We start from the raw sequence: 27,556 nt of genomic DNA on the forward strand, positions 1-27,556 counted from the left end.
CAGTCGCCAGTCGGTTCACGTTCTTCACTTCTACGGTGTTCGCCAAAGAGACCAGACGTAATCGCTGCTGCGAGCAGATTCGGTCGAGTTTGTTTTGTTCTGAGTGTTCTAAGAGGGGAAAAGAATCCCTTGCCAGCATCCCTGTGGTTGGTGTGCAGCAGGCGGAGGCGTACGCCAGCTAGTGATCCATCATCAGTCGTAGCGTTCTTGTGTGTTGCTCTGAGTAGCCGCCGCCAGGACTAGGCCGGTCGCAGTAGAGTAGGCGCGAACGCGCGCGTGTGTGTATTTCAACGTTTGCTTTGATAAAGTGCATATAAAGTTGTGTTGTTAGTGATCGACGACGAGGAGTCGCGCGCGGCTGAAGCATCTACCAAACAAAGTTTTTAAGTGAATCGGACCAAGGGACACTGATATCAGCGAGTGAGTGAGTGAGTTGGTGATAGTGCGAGCCGGATTAATTAATGAGCTGAACCATGCTGAGCCTACCGAAGAACATCGAAAACATCTGCCGGCTTTGCCTGACGGAGTCCGTGGATGGAAGTGATATGTTGCCGCTGTTTCCGGTGCGCGGAGGGAATCCCTACGCCCCGAATACGGTCGTGTCGAAGATCCTGCTGTGCACCTCGATAAAGGTAAGAGAACGGAAAATCGATATTATTTCTCCTATTTTTCGGGCTTGGGGCTTGGGTTTGGGTCGTTCGTGGGGGGTCTATTCTATCCCCCGTATTTGGGCTACCAAGCCATTTCTGTGAATTGGGGTTGGCCTCGGTATTCTACCCTCGCATAAAGCAACGGGAAAGGGAGTGGGTCGAAGGGACGAAAGCAGCATTTTGCTTGCAAGCTAGTGTACAGCGTACAGTCATCGAGCCGAAGAGCTCTTATTTTTGATGAGGGTCGTTTAGAGTTTGTCGGGGCTCTCGCAATGGTGTTGGTACCTATGGCTACACAACCGAGTCGAACCTTACCCGAGACCGACGACGGCGGCGGCGGCGAGAACGACGACAACGTTCAGGCTATGCTATATTTAGAAGCACAAGCGCAGTCGGTACCAGCCCCGAGCACCATTTGGTGTTTCAAGCTGTTGGTTTGGTATCAAGGGTCTGGCTCTGGGTACAGTCAATTCTCTGAGACATGGAACATAAATATGGATGGCTGTTCACGTTCAGTCCATGTATTATCATGTGAGGCCATACAAAAGCGATAATCAACGCTTGCTTTGGGAGTGCGTCATTTAGCGTAAAGACATTTGAAATTACCGCCATTTGGCATAATAGACATTTCCGGAGTAATTCGCGAATAGGGCGTAACTGACAAAGCAATAACATTGCGAAAACAACAACCGAATTTTGCTGATACAATTTCAATTCCTATTGAGAAGTAATTCAGAGTAATTCAACATGAACAAGCTTAAATGATACAATTCTGACACATTTTCTTAATTTTCTAATAAATCAGTACGAATTTGTTAATTTTTGCACTTAAAATTGCATTTATTTTATTACGTCCAAATCGATGCCCTAAATTGCTAAATACGCCCAATACTATGCGCCATGAATCGATATCATTTTCAGAATCGCCTTTTACTATTCGCCTTGTTTTTTTGGTTTTGACAGGATTTCGCCATTTGCTTTCGCCGTGTTTACGTTGTGATTTCAGTTTCGCCTTTTACTTTCGTAAACAAAACACCAGGCGTAATTCTTGTATTGTTTCGTGCGACATAGAATGGAATTACGCCTTCGTGATTTTCAATAGTTAGAAAAGTGATATCAAGGAAAGTTTGTGAGTATTTAGTAGGGAAATCTAGCATCTTTTCACTCTTATAATCACTTAAATTGTGTACATTTTGTCAGTTACGACCTTTTCGCGAATTTCTCCGGAATTTATCAAAGCAAGCGCCGTGTGCAGTGCTCTATAATTTTGTGCAGAAGGCCATAGGGCACTTCATTGTTTTGATTTTATATGGGATTTTGACGTTTCTTGGCCTTGTTGTTTACAAAATTTCTGTAAGAGTGAAAGAGAAGGAGATAATTTCATGCAGTGCCCTCTAGGGCATTGCATTGTTTTGATCTTGTATGGGATTTTGACGTTTCTTGGCCTTGTTGTTTACAGAGTTTCTCTAAGAGTGAAAGAGAAGGAGAGAAGTTCATCTATAGGGCATTGCACGCCGCGGTTGCTATGTGAAAACATTCTAAGTCTTTGGGGCGCTTCATGGCCTTGTTGTTTACGTTTCGGACCTAGGAAAACTTTGTCGGTTTTCCATGGGTAGGTTCTGTGATTCAATTCAAAATGTGCGTTCGTACGCGACGTGTGCTAATTTATGCCGTGCTGATGAGATTTTCCAGATAAGCTTCTTGCAGGGTTCCCCCAGAAATTCCTTTTACGATTGCTTCATCAGGAGTTGCTTTCCTCCGATTTCTCCAGCAATATAATCCAGGATTGCTCCAGGAGTTCCTTTTATGGTTCTTGAGGAAGCTGAGGGATCAGTTCAGGATTCTTTCAGAAGTTGCTTCTGGAATTTTTCCAAGAGTTGTCTAGGAGTCCTCTAGAAACTCTATTTATGATTTGCCCAAGAGTTCCGGGATTCCTCTAGGAAGTTCTTCCTGTGATTCCTTTAGGTATTCTTTCCGTGATTTCTCCAGAAATTTATTCCAAGGTTCCTAAAGAAGTTCCTACTGGGTTTTCAAAGATTCTTCCAGGGGTTTTCTTCAGAATTCATTCAGAAGTTTCTTCAGGATCTTCCCAAACGTTTTTCTGCCATGCCTAAAGAGGTTCTATCTAGGATTCTTTCAGTAGTGCTTTTCGGGATTTCTCCAGCAACTCCTCCCGACATTCCTACAGAGATTCGTTCCGAAATTGTTCCAGAAATTCTTTTCAGATTTCATCCAGTAGTTCCTTCTAAGATTCATTTAGAAGTTACTTCAGGGATGCCTATTAGAGTGTTTTCTGAGATTCTTCCAGTTTCTTTTGGAATGTCTTCTAAGATTTTTTTCTTCTAAAATTTGCATAAAGAATTTCTGTAAAAATGATATCCCTGAAACATCTATCAAAGAAAATGTGTAAAAAATTAGCATACTTTAAATTCACAAATAATAACATTAAAAATAATATTGAAGGAAACCCAGAACGAACCTCTGGAATGGTTCCTCAAGAAACTGTTGGAAGAGTTCTACAAGGAACTCCTGTAGGGATTTTATAAGGAATGGCAGAATTTCATACGGATCAACTGGAGTAATTCCACAATGAATTCCAGTAAAAAATCTTTGGAAAAAGGACTTTGCCATTAATTATTCCACGAGGATTTTGTTTGGGAACATCTGTGAGATTTCCTAAATGGATTCTCCAAAGAATTGCTCAAGGATACTCAGGAATTCCATAGGGAACTCCTAAAGAAAACTCAGAAGCAGTTCCTGGAGAAAACCCGGATTAAGCTGATGGAGGAATATCAGATAGAATACCGTAAACCGGGGGTCAAATTGATCTTCGGGTCGAAATTGATCAGGCGTTTTTCTGTTACATTTAGCATATTCTAAATAATTTCCTCGCAAGTATCGTGCAGTTGAAATCTGATACTTTGCGATATTTTAAAGGAAATTATCAAAAGTATGCTTTATCTAGCGAAAAAACGTCTGATCAATTTCAACCCGAAGATCAATTTGACCCCGGTTTACGGTACCTGGAGAAATCCTCCTTCTGAACTTTACATGCCGTTATAAAAGCGTCTCTTAATCTTTGGGTTCGATCAGGATTGAAGAAACAATAATACTGAGTTATAAAACTTGAAATTAGATCACCATCATAACTGCTTTAGAAATGTGAAAAAATTGTCAACTAATTTTTAAAACAGTTTTAGTACTACCCAAGTAACCATGCTGTTGAAGCTGAACGTAGGTATTGCACATATAAAGAGTATATATTGGCATGCATTGCCCTACATTAACCATTAAATTTGAATTAAAGTGACAAGTGGCGCCACTATTGCTGACTTACGGTTATACTGGTATATACATACATACATATACCACTTTAATTCAACTTTAATGGTTTATATAGAGTGATGCATGACAATATACATATGTGTGTTATTTATGCAATACGTACAGCTTCAATCGCGTGGTTACTTGAATACTACTTAATAAGGTTTGCGAAACCTCGTCGAGATTTATCCGTTTAACCGGAAGATTTTCACAATAAGCCTAACAAGAGGTTTTGATGTATGAATAAGTTTTAGTAAAAGTCGGGCTTAGTCACCGTGCTATACAATGAATCATGAATCAGTTTTAAACGAAGTTTTATGATATTGGTTACAAAAATCTCTTATAGAGCAGAACGAATATTAAAATGTTACTTGGCTAGTCTCCCCTATAACATTGTGCACCATGCCACCATCACCTTTCTAGTAATAATTATTAAGTATAAATACTACTGAAGTATTAAAAACAAGATTACCAACCCATGGTCTCTTATCACCTCAGCTTACAGAAGCTCACCATGAATAAAATAGCACACGAATACATAAATATGTACACGGTACATAAAGAGGAAAATTCCGTTTATCCCCTAGCCGAGAAACGAATGTCCTCTGGGATCCCAAAGCATCGCAAAACTGGTTGTAGAGGACCGACCATTGCCAGATGCCTGGGGTGTCGTCGTCGTCGTCGTCGTCGTCGTCGTCGTCGTCGTCGTTCGACACGGACGAGCAACACAATGCACACAGCTACCTACCCGTACCATAGCTATCATCAACATATCCCACGTTCGGAAAGGGAAACCGGCACGGATGAAAGAAGGGTCCCGACCGTCGTCGAGATAATGCCTCTCTAAACCCCCTAAGGTTTTCTCCGGCCCAGGCCCGCACGAAAAGTTCTACACAGTGCACAGTGCACTGTGCAGGTACGGCTCTTAATCCTCAAGGGTATCTCGACGAACAGACAAGCAGCAGAACAGACGGGCAAGCGAGCTGCAGCTCATCACGAGGGCATGGCGTGGCAACGTGAGTCGCTTCTTCCGCCACATCAATCGTATCGCCCGGGTCGGGTCGTCGGTCGGGTTCTCCGCATTTGCGCATTCTCACTCGCTTCTGGTATTTCTGAGTAATATGGCGTTCTGAAACTGGTGTTGTGTAGTCGTCGTGACCCGTAGGCCATCATCATCAGACTTTGAAAACGGGAAACGCAAGGCATCCAAAGCGACGACGACGCGTTCCAATTTTGGTGCGTTCGAGTCAAAGCAAAAGCGAACACCAATTTGGTATCGTCGGCTAAATGGCTTGATTGGTTTTAATATGGTACGGCCCCGGAGACTACGAGGGGCTTTCTGAGTATCGTTCAACTGCGAACTGCGCATATTTCTACCCACACAGCCGTACGTGGGTTGTGCTGGGTTTGTGTAGGACTGGGTTAGGTTTCAGCTACGCACACCAATTCGTGTCGTACCTCGGGGCCTGCTTGCGAGCGGTTTCGAGTTATTCGAGATATCTGGGGCTGTGGCTTTGAAAACAGAAATTTCCTGGAGCTGAATTTCAAACGAAATGAATGTGTAGTGGCCTCCAGCTGCTATCGGAAGCATTTTGCGGTGAGACATGTGGTTTTTGGATACAACGTAGGGAAGCATTCTTAGGCTGGCAGGGTTTCAATTGGGCTGGTAAATAGGGATGAGCAAATACCAATTCTTATGGTCACATGAACATAAAGTTTTACGATTATTCGGATTGAATGAAGGGTTATTTAATAAGGCGGGTCAACGTTGTATGGGACAATTCAAATTTGATAACATACAATAAGATCAAGGTTTTTCAGGTTTGATTTGTGGTCCCGAGCAACAGTAACAAATTTGGACACGATCGGTTAGGCCTACATTTGCGCATCGTTATGGATTTTTTATTGCTTGGAGAGACTTCGCTGTTCTCGACATTCGTCACTTATATTGAAGTTTGTATGGGATTTTACATGAGAAAACATACAAACTTGTCTTCAACCTAATAACCGATAATGTAAAAGAGTAGCAAAGCATACACACTAACTTACACCGACACAGCGTTCAAATTACTGATTTTCGCTAAGGTATCATAAATCCAAACGACGTGACGCCTTGGATACGGCGCCGATGAACATTGTTTGTTGTTACTTTTGAGAGGATACAAATCATTACCATTATCAAAAATAATTTGTCAGTTTAGGCGGGAAAACAGCCTTTGAATATCCACACAACCAATTTGCACGTATAATGAAGTTTAGGACCGTTATATACGTGCTTGTATATGGTAAAATTATATCGTATAAGATGCTGCAAAAGTGTTGCGTGCAATAGTGGAGGTTGTATACTCTATTTGCGGGATAATTATAACGCTATATGACTTGAAGCGTTATCTTATGCGATTTACGGTGTACACTATAGAGCTTGCTGACGTTTATTCACCTTTCTCTTTCATCAGGAAAGGTTTCCCGATGAAAACAAATCCAATCCCGCCTGCATGCTTGAAAGAGAGAAGTGAATAAACGTCAGCAAGCTCTATTGTGATATAATATATGTAGTAGGGTTTTCGACCCCATTTCCGGCAACACAGGTAAACAAAATTCACAACGAAACGACCGTTTTCGCCCACTTCTTTCATCTGAATCAGATACCTTATTGCGTGAACTTGCTGTTAACAGTGATTGTTGTGATGATTTTGTGCCGAAAAGTTGGTTTTGAACGAGTTTACTGCACCTAGTCCAGCGCCAATTCTCGGCACCAGTGCCGAACTTCCAGCAAAATCAAATGGGAAATCACTTCGGCACCCATCTTTGTGCTGACGAAGTGCACTCGCCTGCGTGTGATAATTATTTTGAGCACTTGTACGGCTTCAGAGTGAACGTGTATCTAATTGACTGTGGATCCCGTTGCGGAAATGTTGTGGGAGATGATTACCCACGAAAGTTCATTTGGAAAATATGCGGTAAGAGATATTTTGATTTGTTTTGCTGTGAGGTGCTGGGAATTGATGCGGGTGCCCAAGTAGTTTAAAACCATATCTAATGCGACTTAATAATATTCGCAAAAAATAATTGTTGTCTCCTTCTGTGTTGAACCACAGAGGAACAGACGTAACACTTATAACAAATTTCATTAAAAAACATCGTCACGGAAACGTAATCGCCCAATGCTAAACGTAGTGTGTTTGGCCGGGCCCTTACTAGGTGGCGCATTGATCAAACGTCAAACAGGAGCAAAAAACGATGCCAGCGCAGCGAGTGGTCAATCGACCAACTACTGAATATTTGAATCAACCGTTAAAAAGGTGATCGATGGGAAGCGATCCGAGTGTGACGTATGCTTATCTGTGGTTGAACTAATGACCACAGAAAAGCATTCGGTAGGTGGCCGATTGATCCTTCGCGGCGCTGGCATCGCTTTTGCTCCAGTTTGACATTTGTTCACTATCGCTACCTAGTGATGGCCCGACCAAATACAAGCATTGTGCGATTACCACAGAGAACAGACATCCAAGTCCAGTTCCGAAACTGTGTAAGGAATTTAACGGCAATTTGAAATCAGCAACACAAGTGGCAATAGCGTGGCGCTGCAATCGGTTAGTTTCCCATATTAATTTAATTCACCACTTGAAATGTTTCAATTCACCACTGACTGTGGCAATTCTTCATTACACCAACAAAGCTAGCCATGAAAATGTTTGACAATTCTCAGGTCATTTTGACAGACCGCACACATGCGCGAAAAAGACGGATCATATATTCTACTTTATTGATTTTGTTGTTGTCCTTTTCATGCTCATAATACATCTGTCAAAATGATGTGAGAATTGTCAGTCATTTTGAGGTTAGGCTCGTTGGTGTAATAAAGAATATGGTGTTTGGTGGCGTTAGTGTTGTCATCGTGTATTGGTTTGCAACCTTACTCAAGTAAAGATTCAAATCACAAATCACTTTCCGAATGAAATTTGTTCTAGCGTGGATGTCTGTTCTCTGTGCGATTACTTTTTCGGGACGATGTTTTTTTTAATCAAATTCGTTTTTTTGGTATCAGGTATCAGAAGGCCGGCTCCAGAGATACGTTATCCTTCATTTGGGACATTTGTGCCATCGCCATATATAAGCCTATTTAATCATTTACCTGAGGCAGAATGGGACAAGGGATGGGAGTTAGGAAAGGGAAAAATGATTAAATAGGAAGGGGTGCCATATAAGAGGAAATGAACGCATATGCGGAACGAGATCTCATAGTCCATACCACAACGGGATTAATCAGTGCCCTGAAAAGAACACTGTAAAACGCATAAGCATAAAGAGAGCCTATAACTCATTGGAGCTAGCTTGTGACGTCATGCGACTTTCAATATGACATTGAAAAGCACGTCATCGAAAGCATCCTCAATATTCAAGAAATCGCCCAAGCAAAAACTACGGATTTCTTGAAAACGTATACAATTTTGTGTAAAATAGTCACTGTGGACACCCCAAATTGGGAGGCATGTGAGTTCACGTGAATAGGCATGTTAGCCAGACGAACATCACAGATGTGATAATCGACAATGCGTTTCAAGCAATTCGAAAGAACAAGGTAACCTGATAAATCTGGAACTCATTCCTTCTTTATATAACAAACGCACCCTTTCGGGATAGAACTATAGGGTAATTTCACGCCATGAAAATAACCAATTAAAAACTACAAGAGTTCAAAACATGTTTACATTACTCAAATCCCTATGGAGAAATAGGACAAATCATCATTTGCTCAAATATAGCATACTCGAGGCACGACACTTCATTTATAATGAAATAAGCAAAACTGCGTTCACAAGGTAACCTATAAAGAAGGTACCCTATGAAAATCAACTTGAAGTAGAGCCACTTGGACTACACACGCCTTTTACGCTGAAAATTAATCAGAGGTTTTCTAGCCGTAGCCATTACCCAAACTAGACAGGATTACACTCTTCACAATCACAGCACACAAAAGAACGACATCAACGACAAACATTTTCTACAACTCTTGTGAAGGCATCAACCTTGTATGTTAAAAGTTTCAAAATAGTTATTTATGTAACGAGTTGCTAAAAGTTGTTTTCTTCAGCACGAGTCGTACATTTATCCGGCTTGCCGAGTTGGATAAATACGAAGAGTGCTGAAAAATCAACTATTGCAACGAGTTCCACACAACATTTTATACAATGATATTTTTCATTATGCAACCCATTTGAGTTGCATAATGTTCAAAATGCAACTCAAATGGGTTGCATTATGAACATTATGCAACTTTTTTTCATTATGCAACTCATTTTAGTTGCATTATGAACCGGCACGGAAAACTAGGTCATTATGATACAGAAATGAGTAGTATAAAAAAGAAATTATGATACTGAATTGCATAAAGTAAATGTTCTATATCACTTTAAGGGTGATTGATCATTTTTACCAATAGTTGAAAAGAAGCTCGTTATTATAGTGAAAAACTTTCTCGATGACACCATGACGCTAAACAGCATGGTTAAATCAGCAACTGGGCAGTAGTAGTTGGCTTCTTTGCGATCAAATGAGAAATCCTCAAAACACCATTTCGGTAAAACACCCTTCCTCGAGAATGACTTCGTGAAATTTTTATGGTAGCTGCATAACCCCTTGCGATTGGAAACTCGGTACGTGGAACTGGCGATCTCCTAACTTCATTGGGAGCACCCGCATACTCGCCGATCTATTGAAGGACCGCGGTTTCGGCATCGTAGTGCTGCAGGAGGTGTGTTGGACAAGATCCATGGTGCGAACGTTTAGAGGTAATCATACCATCTACCAGAGCTGCGGCAACACACGCAAGCTGGGAACAGTTTTCATCGTGATGGGCGATATGCAGAGGCGCGTGATCGGTTGGTGGCCGATCGACGAAAGAATGTGCAGGTTAAGGATCAAGGGTCGATTCTTGAACTTCAGCATAATAAACGTGCACAGCCCACACTCTGGAAGCACTGATGATGAAAAGGACGCATTTTACGCGCAGCTCGAACGCGAGTACGATTGCTGCCCAAGGCACGACGTCAAGATCATCATAGGAGATTTAAACGCTCAGGTAGGCCAGGAGGAGGAATTCAGACCGACGATTGGTAAGTTTAGCGCCCACCAGCAGACAAACGAACACGGCCTACGACTCATTGATTTCGCCGCCTCCAAAAATATGGCCATACGTAGCACCTTTTTCCAACACAACCTCCCTTATCGTTACACCTGGAGATCACCACAGCAGACGGAATCTCAAATCGACCACGTTATGATTGACGGACGGCACTTCTCCGACATTATCGACGTCAGGACCTATCGTGGCGCCAACATCGACTCCAACCACTATCTGGTGATGGTCAAACTGCGCCCAAACCTCTCCGTCATCAACAATGTACGGTACCGGCGACCGCCACGGTACAACCTAGAGCGACTGAAACAACCGGATGTCGCCTCAGCATACGCGCAGAATCTCGAGGCCGCGTTGCCAGACGAGGGCGAGCTCGATGAGGCCCCTCTAGAGGACTGCTGGAGTACAATGAAAGCAGCCATCAAGGACGCAGCCGAGAGCACCATCGGGTACGTGGAACGGAATCGACGGAACGAATGGTTCGACGAAGAGTGCAGAACGGTTTTGGAGGAGAAGAACGCAGCGAGGGCGGTAATGCTGCAGCAAGGGACTCGACAGAACGTGGAACGTTATAAACAGAAGCGGAAACAGCAGACCCGCCTTTTTCGGGAGAAAAAGCGCCGCCTGGAAGAAGCGGAGTGTGAAGAAATGGAACTGCTGTGCCGTTCCCAAGAAACATGGAAGTTTTATCAGAAGCTCAATGCATCCCGCAACGGCTTCGTGCCGCGAGCTGAATATGCAGGGCCTCTTGACGGACGGACGTGAGGTGATCGAAAGGTGGAAGCAGCACTTCGATCAGCACCTGAACGGCGTGGAGAACGTAGGCACGGGAGCCCACGGCAACGGAAGGAACGACGACGCCAGTGCAGCGGAGGACGGAAATGAACCAACTCCCACGCTGAGGGAAGTTAAGGATGCCATTCACCAGCTCAAAACCAACAAAGCAGCTGGTAAGGATGGTATCGCAGCTGAACTCATCAAGATGGGCTTATAAAAGTTGCCCACCTGTCTGCATCGGGTCATAGTCAGGATCTGGGAAACCGAACAGCTACCGGAGGAGTGGAAGGAAGGGGTAATCTGCCCCATTCACAAGAAAGGCGACCATTTGGAATGTGAGAACTTCAGAGCGATCACTATTTTGAATGCTGCCTACAAAGTGCTATCCCAGATCATCTTCCGTCGTCTAAAACAAATGAGTTCGTGTGAAGTTATCAAGCCGGCTTCATCGACGGCCGTTCGACAACGGACCAGATCTTTACCGTACGGCAAATCCTCCAGAAATGCCGTGAATACCAGGTCCCAACGCATCACCTGTTCATCGACTTCAAAGCGGCATACGACAGTATCGACCGCGCAGAGCTATGGAGAATCATGGACGAAAACGGCTTTCCTGGGAAGCTGACTAGACTGATTAAAGCATCGATGGACGGTGTGCAAAACTGCGTAAGGGTTTCGGGTGAACTATCCAGTTCATTCGTATCTCGCCGGGGACTGCGACAAGGTGACGGACTCTCATGTCTACTCTTCAACATCGCGCTGGAAGGTGTGATGCGACGAGCCGGCCTCAACAGCCGGGGAACGATTTTCACAAAATCCGGTTAATTTGTGTGCTTTGCGGATGACATGGACAATATCGCTAGAACATTTGGAACGGTGGCAGAACTGTACACCCGCCTGAAACGCGAGGCAGCAAAGGTCGGACTGGTGGTGAATGCCTCAAAAACATAGTACATGCTGGTAGGCGGAACCGAACACGACCGGATCCGTCTGGGTAGTAATGTTACGATAGACGGTGATACTTTCGAGGTGGTGGAGGAATTCGTCTACCTCGGATCCTTACTGACGACTGACAACAACGTGAGCCGTGAAATTCGGAGGCGCATCATCAGCGGAAGTCGGGCCTATTATGGGCTCCAGAAGAAACAGCGGTCGAAAAAAATTCACCCTCGCACCAAATGCACCATGTACAAAACGCTAATAAGACCGGTGGTCCTCTACGGACACGAGACATGGACTATGCTCGAGGAGGACCTACAAGCACTCGGAGTTTTCGAGCGACGCGTGCTAAGAACGATCTTCGGCGGTGTGCAGGAGAACGGCGTGTGGCGGAGAAGGATGAACCACGAGCTCGCTGCACTTTACGGCGAACCCAGCATCCAGAAGGTGGCCAAAGCCGGAAGGATTCGGTGGGCAGGGCATGTTGCAAGAATGCCGGACAACAACCCTGCAAAGCTGGTGTTTGCAACTGATCCGGTTGGCACAAGAAGGGGTGGAGCGCAGAGAGCACGATGGGCGGACCAGGTGGAGCGTGACTTGGCGAGTATCGGGCGCGACCGAGGATGGAGAGCGGCACGCTATGTCCAATAGGAAGTATTATGAAAAGTGAATGTACCTCAAAGTTTTTTCGCTAGAACCGCATTGTTGGACCTCTAGATTCAGAATATGTGCGATTTAAAATCATCCATCTTGGGTTTTTTTTCCATACATTTTTATATGGGATGAAATTGACCTTAAAATGACTTTTTTCGACATTTGTATGGGAAAATAGGAAAAAAAATCAAAAATATCAAAAAACCCAAGATGAAATATTTTAATCCGAACAGATTCTGAAACTAGAGGTCGAAACCTACGATCCTAAGGAATAACATTTGAGGTACATTCATTTTTCATAATACTTCCCTTTGCACATAGCGTGAGCGGCAGCCACGAACCGTGTATTGTGGAGAAATATCGTTGATTCAGTTTTATCTTGAATTTGATGTAATACTAAATAAATGAAAAATGAAACGTTGGTGCTGATGGAAATGATCATTTTCTAGTGAAAGTTTTTTTTTGTCATTGCAAAAAATGTTTATGCAGCTCGTTGCAAAACTCGATTTTTACAGCACTCGTCATATTTACCCAACTCGGCAAGCCTCGTTGCATAAATGTACGACTCGTGCTGTAAAAATCATCATTTTGCAACTCGTTGCATAAATAACTAGTATGGAACTCGTTGCAAAACGTGGTTTTTCAGCACTCTTCGTATTTATCCAACTCGGGAAGCCTCGTTGGGTAAATGTTCGACATGTGCTGAAAAAATCAAGTTTTTGCAACTCGTTACATAAATAACTATTTCAAAATTTAAAAACGCTATTGTTATTCAGACCATCCCTATAGCATCACACAGACACGAACATCGAATCCCGTATCGGTGTTATAAAACCCTTATTCTTTTACCCCTTTTTATTCCTCCGCATCTTGCAATACTAAAAACAGAACAAGGGTCGCCCTGCCCTACTTTACGGATGGCCATCCAAGAGCAGCTCTAACACCAACTGAATCTTGGCCCGACACCAATTCACATCTCGTTCTTCGCCCTTCTCGCTAGCTAGCTAGCTATATAGGTAGTTAACATGGTCACGTTGCACCCGTATGCCGCCAACTGTGCCAATCGCAATACCCAACGCTGACCATCGAACGTCTTGCAAGACGTGCCCCACACCGACTGGACTGGACTGGACTGGTTTCGATACCCTTGGGGGAGGTAGCGTATAGCGGTTGGTCGGTCAGTCCCGTCCCAAAAACTTCTCTCGCTGCCAACATCCCAAGTTTTGCGAGAAACTTGTTTCCGCTGGATGGCTTTTGTCGCGTCGTTGGCGTTGGTCGGATCGGATGTTGAAGGTAATGCTCTATCCAATTTTGGCACCCTCGGGGAACGACACGGCTAAATATTCCAGCTTTTGTGCTGAGTCGACGACGACGACGACTGTATCGATCGCTTGCGGGGAGCGCACCAGATGGTTGTCGAGAGAACCCCTCGTTTTGGTAGTATGTACTTGAAACATGAACCACACCGCTTCGATTGGGTTGATTAAGGGTATTTGGATGGTTGGGTATTGTGAACCTATACTAGCAAATATGCTTAAGTACAGAACACGTGTTAGTAATATACGGGCGTGTCTGCAATGATCCAAGCAATGATCGATTTTCTCTTTGGATTATTCCGGGACTTACGATCAGTATTCGGAAGATTTCGAAATCCTGTGGATTGTTGTTCCAGCAAAAAGTTTAAACGATTTTACTAGCTTTTGCCGTTTATTTGAGTAAACTCTAGAGTAAACTGTTATTTTTTCGTGTAATAATACTATGACAAAGTATCCAGTACTAGAACATTTGGCTCAATGATAATTGCATTTTCCAAAACTATTCCAGGTCTTTGAAAGATAATACAACTAATACTAACAATAATAGCAATAAAAATCCCAGATTCAATCCCATCTACGAACTCATAAAACAATCTATAGATACCCTTAACAACTCAATTGGTTGGTTGTACCCGAAGAGCTGTCTTGGCTGTACCCATTCTTCCCGCAGGCAGCTGTCGTTGTTCACCGCTCTCTACTCCGGGTGCGACCCTTTACAAGGGGATTACCACGTTCCATCATCAAAAGGGAAACGGCAGAATAGAAAGGTTTTATCTGCGGGGACGACTGAGAAGTCATCGCCGTCATTACCATCAGCATCACCATCATCAAGCCAATCGTCATCGTTGCCTCGTTGCCAAGCAGGATATCTCGTTTAGCTCCGGGGTTCACTCGAGGGTTTAGGGTCCGCACGGACTGAATTTCAGCATGATTTTAGGTGGTACACGGCTATGGGTGTTTCTCCGTTGATTGTTGCGGGATCCGACAAAGTTGGGGCGTTGGCTGGGCTGACCCGAAAGCTAGGTAAAAGCACTTCTCGGGAATGCAGGTACAAGAGTGCTACGAAACGAAGGTTGTTCATGGCAGCAATGATGGTTTGGGTTTTGCCGGGGGCTTATCGTTTTCTGTGTCTGTGTGGGCTTGGTGTTCGGTGCGTCCTTTTTATTGATTTTTCGAAGAGCTCCTCTTCTATGTACGTGAAGGTTTCCGGGGTAGATGGATGGCACGATAGTAAAGGCAGACACACAGGCAAGCAGTTATCTTCTTTGGTAGTCTTCCAAGAAGATTGATTGTATGACTTGAGGGTGATGCGAAGAAGAGTTCTTATGTGCCAGTTCGGTTATGTGTGGTATAGAAATGTTGTATGAGATCATAATATCGATTAAAGCTGGAAAAACAGCACATTAGTACTGATACTTACAATACTATATTCGAAAAAAGCCTAGAAATTAGAGGTTTTCTATTACGAACACTTGATTTGGGGCATTGTCCAAATAGCACTTTTCCACTAATATGCATTGGATCAAATGGAGGTTTCCCTAATGACTCTTCTCGAGTAAAAACTTATACTACAAAACAAAGCCCAAGTAACCAACAGTTCCACTTCTCATGACAAAATGTACTTTCTAGTTCCACAAAGTTCAGATAAAGTTCCAAACGGAACATTCTAGCTGCTTAAGAGGCAAATAATGAGCTTGCTGGAACTTCGCACACAAGTTCCGGCAAGGCTCATTGTTAGCCTCTTAAGGACAGACTTATTAAAATCCCAAAATGGCCGCCACAATGGCCGACTTTGGCATCTACTCACGATTTTCAGCGCACAAACCCCTTCGTAAGCAAAACCAGCGCACCCGAGCTTTCTATTTTAAGCTTATTGCAAGTGAGCAAGAACAGAATGATAAAATGCACTATTGTTTGAAGCTAGCTTCTTGAGATTTGTGCGTTTGAAGTTCTGATGCACTGTTGAAGCGGGATTTCAATAAGTTTGTCCTTAATCAGCCACAAAGTTTCATTCGGAACTTTATCTGAACTTCGTTGAACTTGAAAGCTGCTTAAGATGCTACTCGGAACTTTGTTGGAACTTTCTAGTTCCTTGTAGTTCATTTCAACAGCTTAATGTTCTAAGGATTTATTTTTGTCATTTTAGCAAAAGCATCATTATAGGCAAATTGTCATAGTCAATAAATTAAATTCACCAAATCAATGAATATGAAGTGCAAATGAAAAAAAAATATGACGCCCACCAGATTCGAACCGGTAGTCGCTGCGTTAGAGCCCTACACTCTACCCCGACACCACAATTGCGATGAAATGCAAAGCAAATCAAGCAAAGCAAAGATAACCGTACACCTCGTAGTTGCTACTCCGTGATTGACCAGAACAATCGAAGTTGCACAGAGATCCAATGAATGGTGCTTGGGACTAGCTACACACTCTCAATGTGCACAATTCGAGAGTTCAATATTTTAAAATCAATAACGGCGCCGGCCACGTCCTTACGGTCATCGAGAAAGGGGAAGGAATGTGAGTTCGACAACCGTTGTTATTAGAAACCGTGGAATCCACAGCTTCTCCATAGTTGTCTCGGGAAGGAGTATTTGTTAGTAGGGTAGGGTAAGGTGTGGATCTTGGAGCCACCTTTGGTAGGTGATATGATCCACTAGTTATATGAAAATACACGACATGGTCTTCATCCCGATTATGATTTATTTGGTCCCGATAGTAAGGATAATGCACATACGTCGACGATCGTTCTATCGTCACTGCATTGATCGTTTACACAACCGTGAAAACCGATTTTCCCACGAAAGTTATCGCGCGCTTCTGATTTCGCATTCAATATTCGCGTCCCCATCTCCCTACCGAGAATACCGACCGACTCATGGAAATAGTCGCGCGTTGAACTTAGAGTAGTGGAGAATGAATTTCAAGCTTAGATAGCTATTTTCGAATTATGTATATTACTAAGAGTAGTCCCATGTGTCCTGATTGATTGATTGATTGATTTGTATTTATTAAAGAGACTTTCAGACATATTCACCGCGTGGAGAGTTGCCCCAGACAACCATTAATCGTATAGAATGTTGCATAAGATGATTAAGTGGAGGCCATATGAGGAATTCCACGGAGTCATGTCAGTCGATCCTGAGCGACCATTTCAAAAATATCTGAAACTTTGCACAGTTTTTCAATTTCATCTAAATCGCCATTTTTCGATATCAAACCTTCATATTCACTCACGACTAACTTTTCAAAAGGGTGTATGCGAAAATAGTTCAAAAATATTCTAAAAGCTGTACAGCAAAAACGGATTGTTCGATTGTTATGAATTTTTCAGCAAAGTTAGATAACTAAATGATGATTCCTTAGAAAATATACACTGTAAAAATTTCTTTTTTTACTATAAAAAAATATGATCTTTGTCACAAAAACTCAAATATCTCAGAACCCTATCTTTTTACCAACTTCAATTTTTTAGGGAAAATGGCCCATTATATCAGCTATCTACCATAAAATTTTGGTGATGGTAAACTGATAAACAAAAAAGTTATGACATTTCAAACATTTCACAATTTTTACATTTAGTAACAAAAAAAATTTTTTTTCTGTGTAAATTATTTCGAGAACTATATTTTGATGCTGATTTTATTGTAAAGGCTACCGCCTGAATTAAACAAGTTGTTTTCATGATATTTTTGTTTGATTATTTATAATTACTATAGTATCTATTTGAACCTTACACGCGATCCAGTGTTGTGATCAAAAATATTGAGATTGTCATACTTTTTATTGTACGTGACTGGTGAAAAAATCCCTTGATAGTGTTGAAAAGCTGTTGATCATAAGAAAAATGGAATTAAACTTATTTTGAAGACGAAAGCTGCATAATAAAAGTTTTATATATACGCGTATACGTCTAGTTGATCTGCAAAAAAATACCTCTTAGGGTCGATTTCTTCACCCTGGCTTTTTTTTTTTTTTTATTCCTGTTCGGGTTTGTCACTGCGACCAGTTTTTAGATCTATTGTGACATTACCCGTATCCTTAGTGTAGTGCATGTCGCATTACTCAATTGCCATTGAGGGGCAATAAAGTATCGATTTTGATACAGTTTTTGTTTTGTTTTCTTAGAAAACAAAACAAGAGTACTGATATTGGCCATGCATCGGAAACCTAGCATCACCCTTGTTTTACTGCTAAATTCTCCCCAGGCTTAGGACCCGGGTTTTAACATTAGCAGCAATATCATTCCAATAATGGGACATGTGTTCAGTAATAAGGATTCTAGTATGTTCCTTGCGTACTAGCACTTTCCAGTCTTCGAAGAGTTAGTACATACATGGATCCCTAACCCAATTTGATTTCCTTTGCATTGAGTTTAGCCTCAGATGGTGAGGTTTTTAACTATATGCAAAGTAAAGTTGGTAAACTTAGTTTTATTCAAAGACTGGAAGTCATCACAACACCAGTAGCAAGGACTAAATACTATAATGCCTATAATTATCAGAACACATATTCCAAAATTGAAAAATAGGACGACACTAGATTTCGGTTTGGTAGATCTAACACCGCAACGCAACCCAAAAAGGCGATCTACCCACGCTACGGGCTCCGTTAAAGATCGAGCATCTTTTAAACCCCCTCAACCATTCATCCCTCAGCACGGGTCGCCTGACACCTTGGATTGGGGTTACCTGTTTGGTGGACTTTTACCCCCGGAACAGGTGGTCCGTAGTGCTATTCTAAGCCGGCAGCTACACGGCATTCACCCTGGCTTAGGCGTTAAGCCAGGTTTAACTACGCTGGCTTACGGGTTAAGCCGAGGTGAAGAAATCGGCCCTTAGAGAACAGACTTTATGATCGGAAAAATGCGAGTAACTTCAACAACAACAAATGCATGAGAGGTACATACCACAGACAAACAGACAAAACGCCTAGAACAATTTTCGTGAAAATCCATCGCCCAGTTCACACTACCACCACCTGGTGGAAATGTTTCACGAAACACTGCGTTGTGCAATATCGTCATCAGAAGGCGCTAGTGTGAAACGTCAAACGCAAAGAAAACGATGGGCACTCTTCTGGTTATGAAAGCCACAACCAAGATTCAAAATGATCGTTAAAGGCGTGGTCAATGAAAATTTCGTCAGTGTTACGTTTGTTTGTCTGTATACTAGGGTGGCCCACACTTATATGAAAAGCAAAAATTTCGAAAAATGCTACGTTCAAAATTTGAGTAAAATCGGTTGAGCCTAAGGGGGCGCTCAAAACGCTTGAAGTTTATATGGGAAAACTTGGCCAAATGTAGAAATTTTAAGTTTTCTAATTTTGCCGCTAGGTGGCGCTGTAAGCGTTCAATAATCAAACCCTTTGGTATTATTGTAGGTGACTATATGCCAAACAACTTTGTCGAAGACCGCAAAGTGATCCGACGCCTGTGAAAAAAGTTATACCCTAGGCAAAGTGAGGCAAAGTAGTGAGATTTCATTATTGATATTATTCTTTTACATGTATTGGAAAAACAACAATAAAGTTTATCCTCACTTTACCAAGGGTATAACTTTTTTCACAGAAGTTGGATCACTTTGCGGTCTTCGACAAAGTTGTTTGGCATATAGTCACCTACAATAAGACCAAAGGGTTTGATTATTGAACGCTTACAGCGCCACCTGGCGGCAAAATTCGAAAACTTAAAATTTCTGCATACATTTGGCCAAGTTTTCCCATACAAACTTCAAGCGTTTTGAGCGCCCCCTTAGGCTCAACCGATTTTGCTCAAATTTTGAACGTAGCTTCTGGGACTCCAAAACAACTGATTTAGAAGGTAAGACTTGGCATTTTTCGAAATTTTTGTTTTTCATATAAGTGTGGGCCACCTTACTGTATACATATGTACCATGAAAATGCTCACGAAAAAGCAAAAAAATACTACCGCTATGGATATTAAAAATTTTATAGTAAATTTTTTCTTCGTCCAAGCAAACAACACCAAACTAGTCAGTTAAAACTAATAAGTGATTTTGTTTATTATAATCTAACGAACAACATGAACAGTCGCTTTCTCAAAGGTCTTCAACTCAACGCTCTCTTGTAGACCGCTTGTGAAAAAAAAATGTTCAAAAGAGTTACGAAATCTCATAGATAAACTGAAAGAGACTGGTTATGCCCAAATTGAATACAAATTTACGCATTTGCACGTCCTGCCGTCTAGACTTTGACAAACGAGCCATCTGTATATCATCGGTAAAGCAGGGCGCAGGAAGTTCGAAAACGACAACAACTGAGAAATTGCCAGAAGTGCTAAGTGCAGAGAGTCATGCCACCGTACCATCAGCGACATCTGTTTAAACAATTTAATCACGCCTCTTTTCAAAAATGCTTTGAAATATACTTCAACATTTATACCCATTTCAATATTTTTAACGTTGCAAAACACGCTTTCAACATTCATCTTGAAGAAGAGGGAAAACACTTGTCCTCAAATGTAACAGCAAATTAATCAATAAACGACTAATGCGCGGAGGGCGTGATAAAATCGGAACAGTACTGTACATATAATATACATAATACATAATAAAAACAGATTGTTTTACTCACGCAAGGCCATTAACAATAAAATCAGCATCAAACTGCGCTTTCCGGCCGAAATAATTTACACTAAAAAAAATTATTACTAAATGTGAAAATTGTGGAATGTTTGAATTGTCATAACTTTTTTGTTTATTAGTTTATCATCACCAAATTTTTATGGTAGATTGCTAATACAATGGACCGTTTTCCCTAAAAAATTACATTGGTAAAAAGATAGGGTTTTGAGATATTTGAGTTTTTGTGACAAAAATGATATTTTTTAATGTTAAAAAAAGATTTTTTTTTCACAGTGTACATTTTCTTAAGAATCACCATTTAGTTATCTAACTTTGCTGAACAATAAAATCTGCATCTAACTGCGATTTCTGATCGAAATAATTTACACAGAAAAAAATATTTACCAAATGTGAAAATTGTGAAATGTTTGAAATGTTATAACTTTTTTGTTTATTAGTTTACCATCACCAAATTTTTATGGTAGATTGCTAATACAATGGACCGTCTTCCCTAAAAAAATTACGTTGGTAAAAAGATAGGGTTTTGAGATATTTGAGTTTTTGTGACAAAAATGATATTTTTTAATGTTAAAAAAGATGTTTTTTCACAGTGTATATTTTCTTAGGAATCACCATTTAGTTATCTAACTTTGCTGAAAAATTTATTGCAATCGAACGAACCATTTTGGCTGTGCAGATTTTTGAATATTTTTGAACCATTTTCACATACACCCTTTTGAAAAGTTAGTCGTGATTCAAAATAAAAATTTGATATCGGAAAATGACGATTTAGATGGAACTTAAAAACTGTGCAAAGTTTCAGTTCAATAGAAAATCATGAATTAAAAAATTTCCTTAATTTTGATGCTGTTGCTTGGAATCGCTCATATGCGTACATGCCTCCATTTAGGCGCATGTAAATGTACGTATATCGCCTCCACTTTAACATCTTATCCAACATCTTATACGTTCTCTGGTTGACTGGGGCGTTCACAACTTGCTCACGACTTTTGGTATGCGTGTGCGATAGCGTTGGGCAATTTTGAATCGATGTTCGCAACATCGATGTTTTTGTTCCGATTAATCGATTTTTTGAATCGATGTTGAAGTCGCATGAAATCGACCGAATCGATTTTTTACATTCGATTTTTCTTTCGATTCATTTATTTTAGAATGTACTGTAGAATTTAACCATTAAGAAAATGTACATAAAATCGAAGTACATACAATCGAGGGTCTATATAATCTAGGGTCCACTAAATCGAAGCATACCTGTATATCTCAGTTTTCTTGGGCAATTCCTCCCAGTTAGACTCCTGAATCTTTCTTAAGATTCTAGAGGAATCCTTCTTATGGTCTAGAGAGTCCCTTTCAGGGTTCTAGCGCATTCTTCTCAGGATTTCAGGTCCGTTCATCTCTGGGTACCGAACATTTTTTTTTTTTGAGAATCCCTCTCAGGATTCTAGATGAATTTCTCTTAATAATGTGGAGGACCCCTATCAGGGTTCTGGGGCAGTCTCTTTCAGGATTCTAATGGGATGTCTTTCAATACTGCGGGACAATTTCTCTCAGCATTCTAGGAGAATCCCTCTCTGGATTCTGGAAGAATCCGCCAGGGAGTTCTGAGGATATTCGTCTAAGCATTCTGAGAGAATCCCGAGGAAAAACTTCTCTATGAGATGAACCAGTCTAGGGCTGAAAATCTCAAAAATAAAGACAAAAAAAACTTCTCTCAGGATTCTGAGTCAATCCGTCACAGGATTTAGGGAGAATCCATCTCGAGAATCTGAGGAAATTCCTCAGGATTCTAAAAGAATTCCTCTAAAGATTATGAGAGAATCCATCTCAGAAAACTGGATTAATCTCTCCCATGATTCTAGGGAAATCCTTAATAGAATTCAAGGAGAATTTCCATTGGAAGAGTATTTTTTTCTTTTCTGGGATAAGGTCTCTCAGGATGCCGGTGTGATAATTTTCAGCATTTTGAAGGAATCTCTCACAGAGTGTCAGAGGAATCCTCAGAGTTATGGAAGAGTCCCTTTAAAATCCTGAAGGAATTTTTCTCAGCAGTATTATATGGGAATACCTATCAGAATTCTAGGAAATCTCTGGATTCTCTGTGAACTCATTTCAGGATTTTGGGGTTTTTCCTACCAAGTTTCCCTACCAAGGATGAAATCCCTTTCAAATTTAAGGAATTTCTGGATGATCTGGGTTGATTCGTCTAAGGATTCTGGAAGACCCTCACTTAGGATCCCACTCAGAATTCTGAGGAAAGCTTACTCAGCATTCTCAGACTCCTTGGAGAATTATACTCTGCATTCTCAGAATTGAGATGAAAATTCTGTGGAAAATTCTTAGGATTCTGCGTTAGATCCTTTTAAGATTCTGGGGCAATATCACTAAGAATTCTGCGGGTACTCTTTCCAAGGTTCTATGAAAATTAGGCTTCCTGGGGTAATCGTCAGGATTATGGGCAAATTTCTCTCAAGATTCTCGAGAAATCCTTGGGATACTCTGGGGCTATATTTTTCAAGATTCTAGGGCACTTTCTTTCAGAATTATTAATTATTGAAGAATCTTCCACAAGATTCTGGGCAGAATTCTCTAGAGAAATTTGGATTTTGAAGAATTCCTCGCATAGATTTTGTGATTTCCTAGGGTTCGGAAGAAATCCTTCTCAGCATTTTACGAGAATCCCAGTAGAATTCTGTTCTCTTCATTCTAGAGCAGTTGCTCCCGGAAATCCCTTTCGGGATTCTGGGAGAGTCCCTCTTAGTAATCAGGGAAAATCCCTGACAAGATTTTAGAAAGATTCTCTTGAGATTCTGGCGTAATAATTTAAAGTATTCTGGAGGAATCACTCTCAGAGCTCTGGGACAATCCCTTTCAGGAGTTTGGGGGAGTCCTTTCAAAGATTCTAGGGGAATGTCTTTCAGGAATCTGCTCTAATTTTTCTGTTTTATGCTCGGTTTTATGTAGGAATATCTCTCAGAGTTCCAGAAAATCCTTCTCAGAATGCTGGAGAAGTCTATTCTAGAAGTTTTCGTAATCTCTTCCATTAGAATCTGTATCAGATTTTCGGAAAAATCCTTCTTAGGTTTCTAGACATATGTTTCTCTTAAGAATCTGGAAGAACCCTTCTGATAACCCCTTTCAGGATTTTGGAGGAATCACTCGTAGAATTTTAAACAATACCTTTTGGGATTCTGGCAGAATTATTCTCAGCATGCTAAAGGATTTTGGAGGAATTCTTCTCAGGATTCTGGGAGATAGGATTCGTCTGTGAGTGTATATCTCAGGTTTCTTTGGCAATCCCGCCCAGCATTTTGAGAGAACCTTTTCTCAGGATTCTGGAGTGATCCTTCTTAGGGTTCTAAGCTATCCTTTTTCAGAATTCTGGGTCATTTCTTTAAAGTTTCTTGGCCAATTCATCTTAGAATCCCGATAATCTTTTTTTTTGTGAGAAGAATGTAAAAGAACCACTCTTGGAATTCCTCTCAGCATTTATATTAGGACTCTGGGATAATTCTATTCAGGATTCTGGGATAATCCCTCTTAGGATTCTGGAACAATTAGGGATAGTCACAAGGGAAAGCTTCTTTTAGGATTCTGAGACAAGCTATCATAGGATTTTGGGAGAATTCCTCTCGAGACTCTTAAACAACCCGTCTCATAGATATAGAGTAATCTCTCTCTCAGGATTCTAGGAAAATCGTTAATGAATTCAGAGAGAATTCCTACCAAGATATCGGAAGAGTCTTGCTTTCTGTTCTAGCTAATGTCGCTCAGGATTCTGGTGTAATCGTTTTCAGCATTCTGAAGAAATCTCTCATAATTCTAGAGGAACTCCTTTAGGAATTCTGGGGGAGTCTCTTTGAAGATTCTGGGAAAATTTCTCTAGCAGACTGCGGGAATTTATCTCAGTACTAGATGAAAATACTTCTCAGACAGAGCTCTGGGCAATCTCTGGATCTCAGGATTTTTCTTTCGTTTCAAAAATATTAAATTTCATTTTTTTTTTTTCAGAATGCACTGTCTCAACGTTACATCCATTTTCGAATCAGTGTCGCGAAATGTTCAATGTGCAATCTCAAATTTTGATCCAAATAAAACATACCATAAACTTGAATTACATGCAGCAGACGAATCATTTTAATAGTTTTGTAATATTTTATAATATCGAATCGATGTTAAAACTTCGATTCAAAGCATTCGACTAAATCGGTGAATCGATTCTGGTGATCCGATTCGTATCGATTCACAAAAATCGATGTCTTAGCCAGATTTGCCCAATTGTGCGATCTTAATGTTATTCGGCAAACTTTCAGATGTAACTATGTCAAGGTTAAATTTATTCATGCATTTTTGATAGCTTGATTCTGCACTGAGATAGTAGCAACTGAATGTAATTCTTTGAAAATGAATGATCCCATCCCTGTTCAAGACAAATTGAGGTCTTTTCTAAAAGTAAGTGATTGCTATTCATGCAGAGTAATCTTATCTTGCGTAAATGTTGTTAATTTTGTGATAAAGTTTGAGAAAATCTTGGTCTCACGACTCAGAGGAGTCCAATACACTAAATTCTGTTTTTACGCGTTGGATGCGTTGGCGTAAAACAAAGTTCATATATAAAGAGCATGCTGGTAGCTACCTGTCGATACCTAGTAGATAACTACTTACTATAACTAAGACAGCACTCATTCATTATCTCCATTATACTAATTTGTCTTTTCCCCGTTTCTTTTCTAGATCGAACACCACCAGGGTGCTCCGACCATCATCTGCGAGTACTGCAACGCCCGCCTCGAAGACTGGCAAACCTTCCGGGAGCAATGCGTCGGAACGGACGAGTATCTCAAAGCCAACTATCCTCGCATTTTTTGCCCGGACGAAGCCAAAGCAGAGGAAATTATCAAACAGCAAACACAACTGTATCAAAATCAACAACAGCTACAACATCAGACGCGGTTTCAAGAACAACAGCAACAGCGTCAACAACAGCAACAACAACAGGAGCAACAACAGCAACTGCAAGCTCAGCAGAAACATGCTCAAGAGCAGCAACAGCAATTCCTCCAACAGCAGAAACTCCAGCAGCAGCAACAGCAGGAATTCTTCCAGCAGATGACCGATCTTCCGCCGCAGTCCGAAGATGACAACGGAAGTTTCCTGTTCGGCGAGGAGGTGAACCCCGAGGACATGATGGACCCGGAGGACCAATTTTACGACGACGAACGGGACGAGACGGAGCAGGAAAGTCTGATCCAACAGTTGAATCGTACCATCCGAGTTCCCAAGTGGTCCAAGGAATTTGCTGCCAAACTGAACTCGCTATTGCACGTGGTCGGCGGAGAAAGGCCGCATCAGTGCAAGGTTTGCCGCAAGCGGTTTCTCCGCAGGCCACACTGCCGTCGCCACGTGGCCCAGGCTCACGTGGCTGTGATCGAGAGTGTGAAGCTGCCGAAAAATTGGGAGCTGACTGCCGGGCGGCGGTTCGTGTTTGCCCGAGAGCCGGTTCAGAAGGTAAGTCTACCTAATAATTATCGAGATGTTTCACAAAGTACTTTATGCAATTCGGTATCATAATTCTTAATTTTATATAACTCATTTTGGTATCATAATGGCCAATTTTTCTGAACTTGTTCATTATGCAACTGAAATGAGTTGCATAATGAAAAATAGTTGCATAATGTTCATAATGCAACTCATTTGAGTTGCATTATGAACATTATGCAACTCAAATGAGTTGTATAATGAAAAAAATCATAGCATTAAATGTTGTATGGAGCTCATTGCAAAACTCGTTTTTTCAGCACTCTTCGTATTTATCCAACTCGGCAAGTCTCGCTGGATAAATGTACGACTCGTGCTTAAAAAATCCAATTTTTGCAACTCGTTACATAAATAACTATTGTTTCTAAGATTTTAATAGGATTTCACTCTCCCACCTCGTAGTTGATCCTGATTAACACAAATTTGCTTGAGATATATCTATAAAAATCTTTTTTCAACAATTCCTAACTTTATTCCATCTCTAATTTTTAGGTAATGGAGCCGGTTCCGCCATCTCCCCCGCCCCGAGAGGAACACTACGAACCCAGCTTGGAGCGCCCTCACCAGTGCGAAGTGTGCAAGAAATGCTTCAAACGAAGCCAGCACTTGCGGCGCCACCGGACGTCCCATCTGCAGATCGAAATCGATCGGTCGGAAATCATGAGAGGAATCACCGAACAGCAGCGCGCGCAACAGCAACTGCACACGCTGACCAACCTAAATCATCCCGAGATGGAAATTCCACTTACCAACGGAAACGGCCCCCACGGTCAATCGATAAAGGCGGAAGATGACGACGACGACGATGTGATTGCTCTCTCCGATGACGACGAAGACATGGGCGAGGAGATTTCACCCGAAGAGTTCATCGGCGGTCAATTCACCCAGGACATCGCTCCCGCCGAAATCGTACCGGAACCACTGGAACCCCCGAAACAGCCACGTCTATCGGACATCCCGCACATTTTCTACGGCAGCGAAGACGACGACGAAGACGAAGAAGACGAACGCCAATTCATAACCAAAAACGGAACCATCCGGAAGCGAGCTCCACCGATGCCTAAACTGCCCGGCGAAAGACCCTACCAGTGCCGCAAGTGCAAGAAACTGTTCAAACGCTCCGATCATCTCAAGTCCCATCTGAAAACGCACCGAAAGGAGACCGACTACCAGTGCGACTGGTGTTTGAAGGGATTCCGCTATCGGCAGAACTATCTGATCCACGTGAAGAACAAGACTTGCTTCAATACGGATAAGGGACTGTTGACGGGACATCCCATGTCGAATCCGGTGTCCCATTCCGGGTCGTCGAGGAGCTCGTCGCGTGACAATGACGAAGTGCTGGGGGATTAGAAAGGGAGGAGGAACAGTGCCATTGAGTTTTGATATACAAAGATGCATACTTTAAGAGATAATAGTCATTTTACAAAGCAGATTTAAAAGATAGATTTAAGAAGTATGTAAAGTACATTCTCGATATAGGAAGAGAAATCACTAAGCAGCGTGATTTTTATCTACTCAAACAAGCCATACTCGAATGTTATTTCATAAGAACAATGTATTTAAATAATATGCTAAAAGAGTAAACAATAAATCTCGGAACGTTACATAACA

The 27,556-nt window shown here is 41.6% G+C and overlaps 1 protein-coding gene across 2 annotated transcripts; it reads left to right on the forward strand.

Annotated features, from left to right (window-relative positions):
- On the forward strand, nucleotides 1-27,556 carry LOC109431579 (involucrin). 2 transcript variants are annotated; one of them, XM_062856262.1, is made up of 4 exons: nucleotides 10-146; nucleotides 332-632; nucleotides 25,139-25,912; nucleotides 26,435-27,556. In XM_062856262.1, exons 2-4 carry the CDS (start codon nucleotides 474-476, stop codon nucleotides 27,293-27,295), a joined length of 1,794 nt encoding a protein of 597 aa, XP_062712246.1. In that variant the 5' UTR covers nucleotides 10-146; nucleotides 332-473; the 3' UTR covers nucleotides 27,296-27,556. The 2 variants fall into 2 exon arrangements, with proteins under 2 accessions (XP_019563359.3, XP_062712246.1); XM_019707814.3 differs by having other exon boundaries at nucleotides 1-632.

Source organism: Aedes albopictus, chromosome 3, assembly GCF_035046485.1.
Source record: "Aedes albopictus strain Foshan chromosome 3, AalbF5, whole genome shotgun sequence".
Lineage (NCBI taxonomy): Eukaryota > Metazoa > Arthropoda > Insecta > Diptera > Culicidae > Aedes > Aedes albopictus.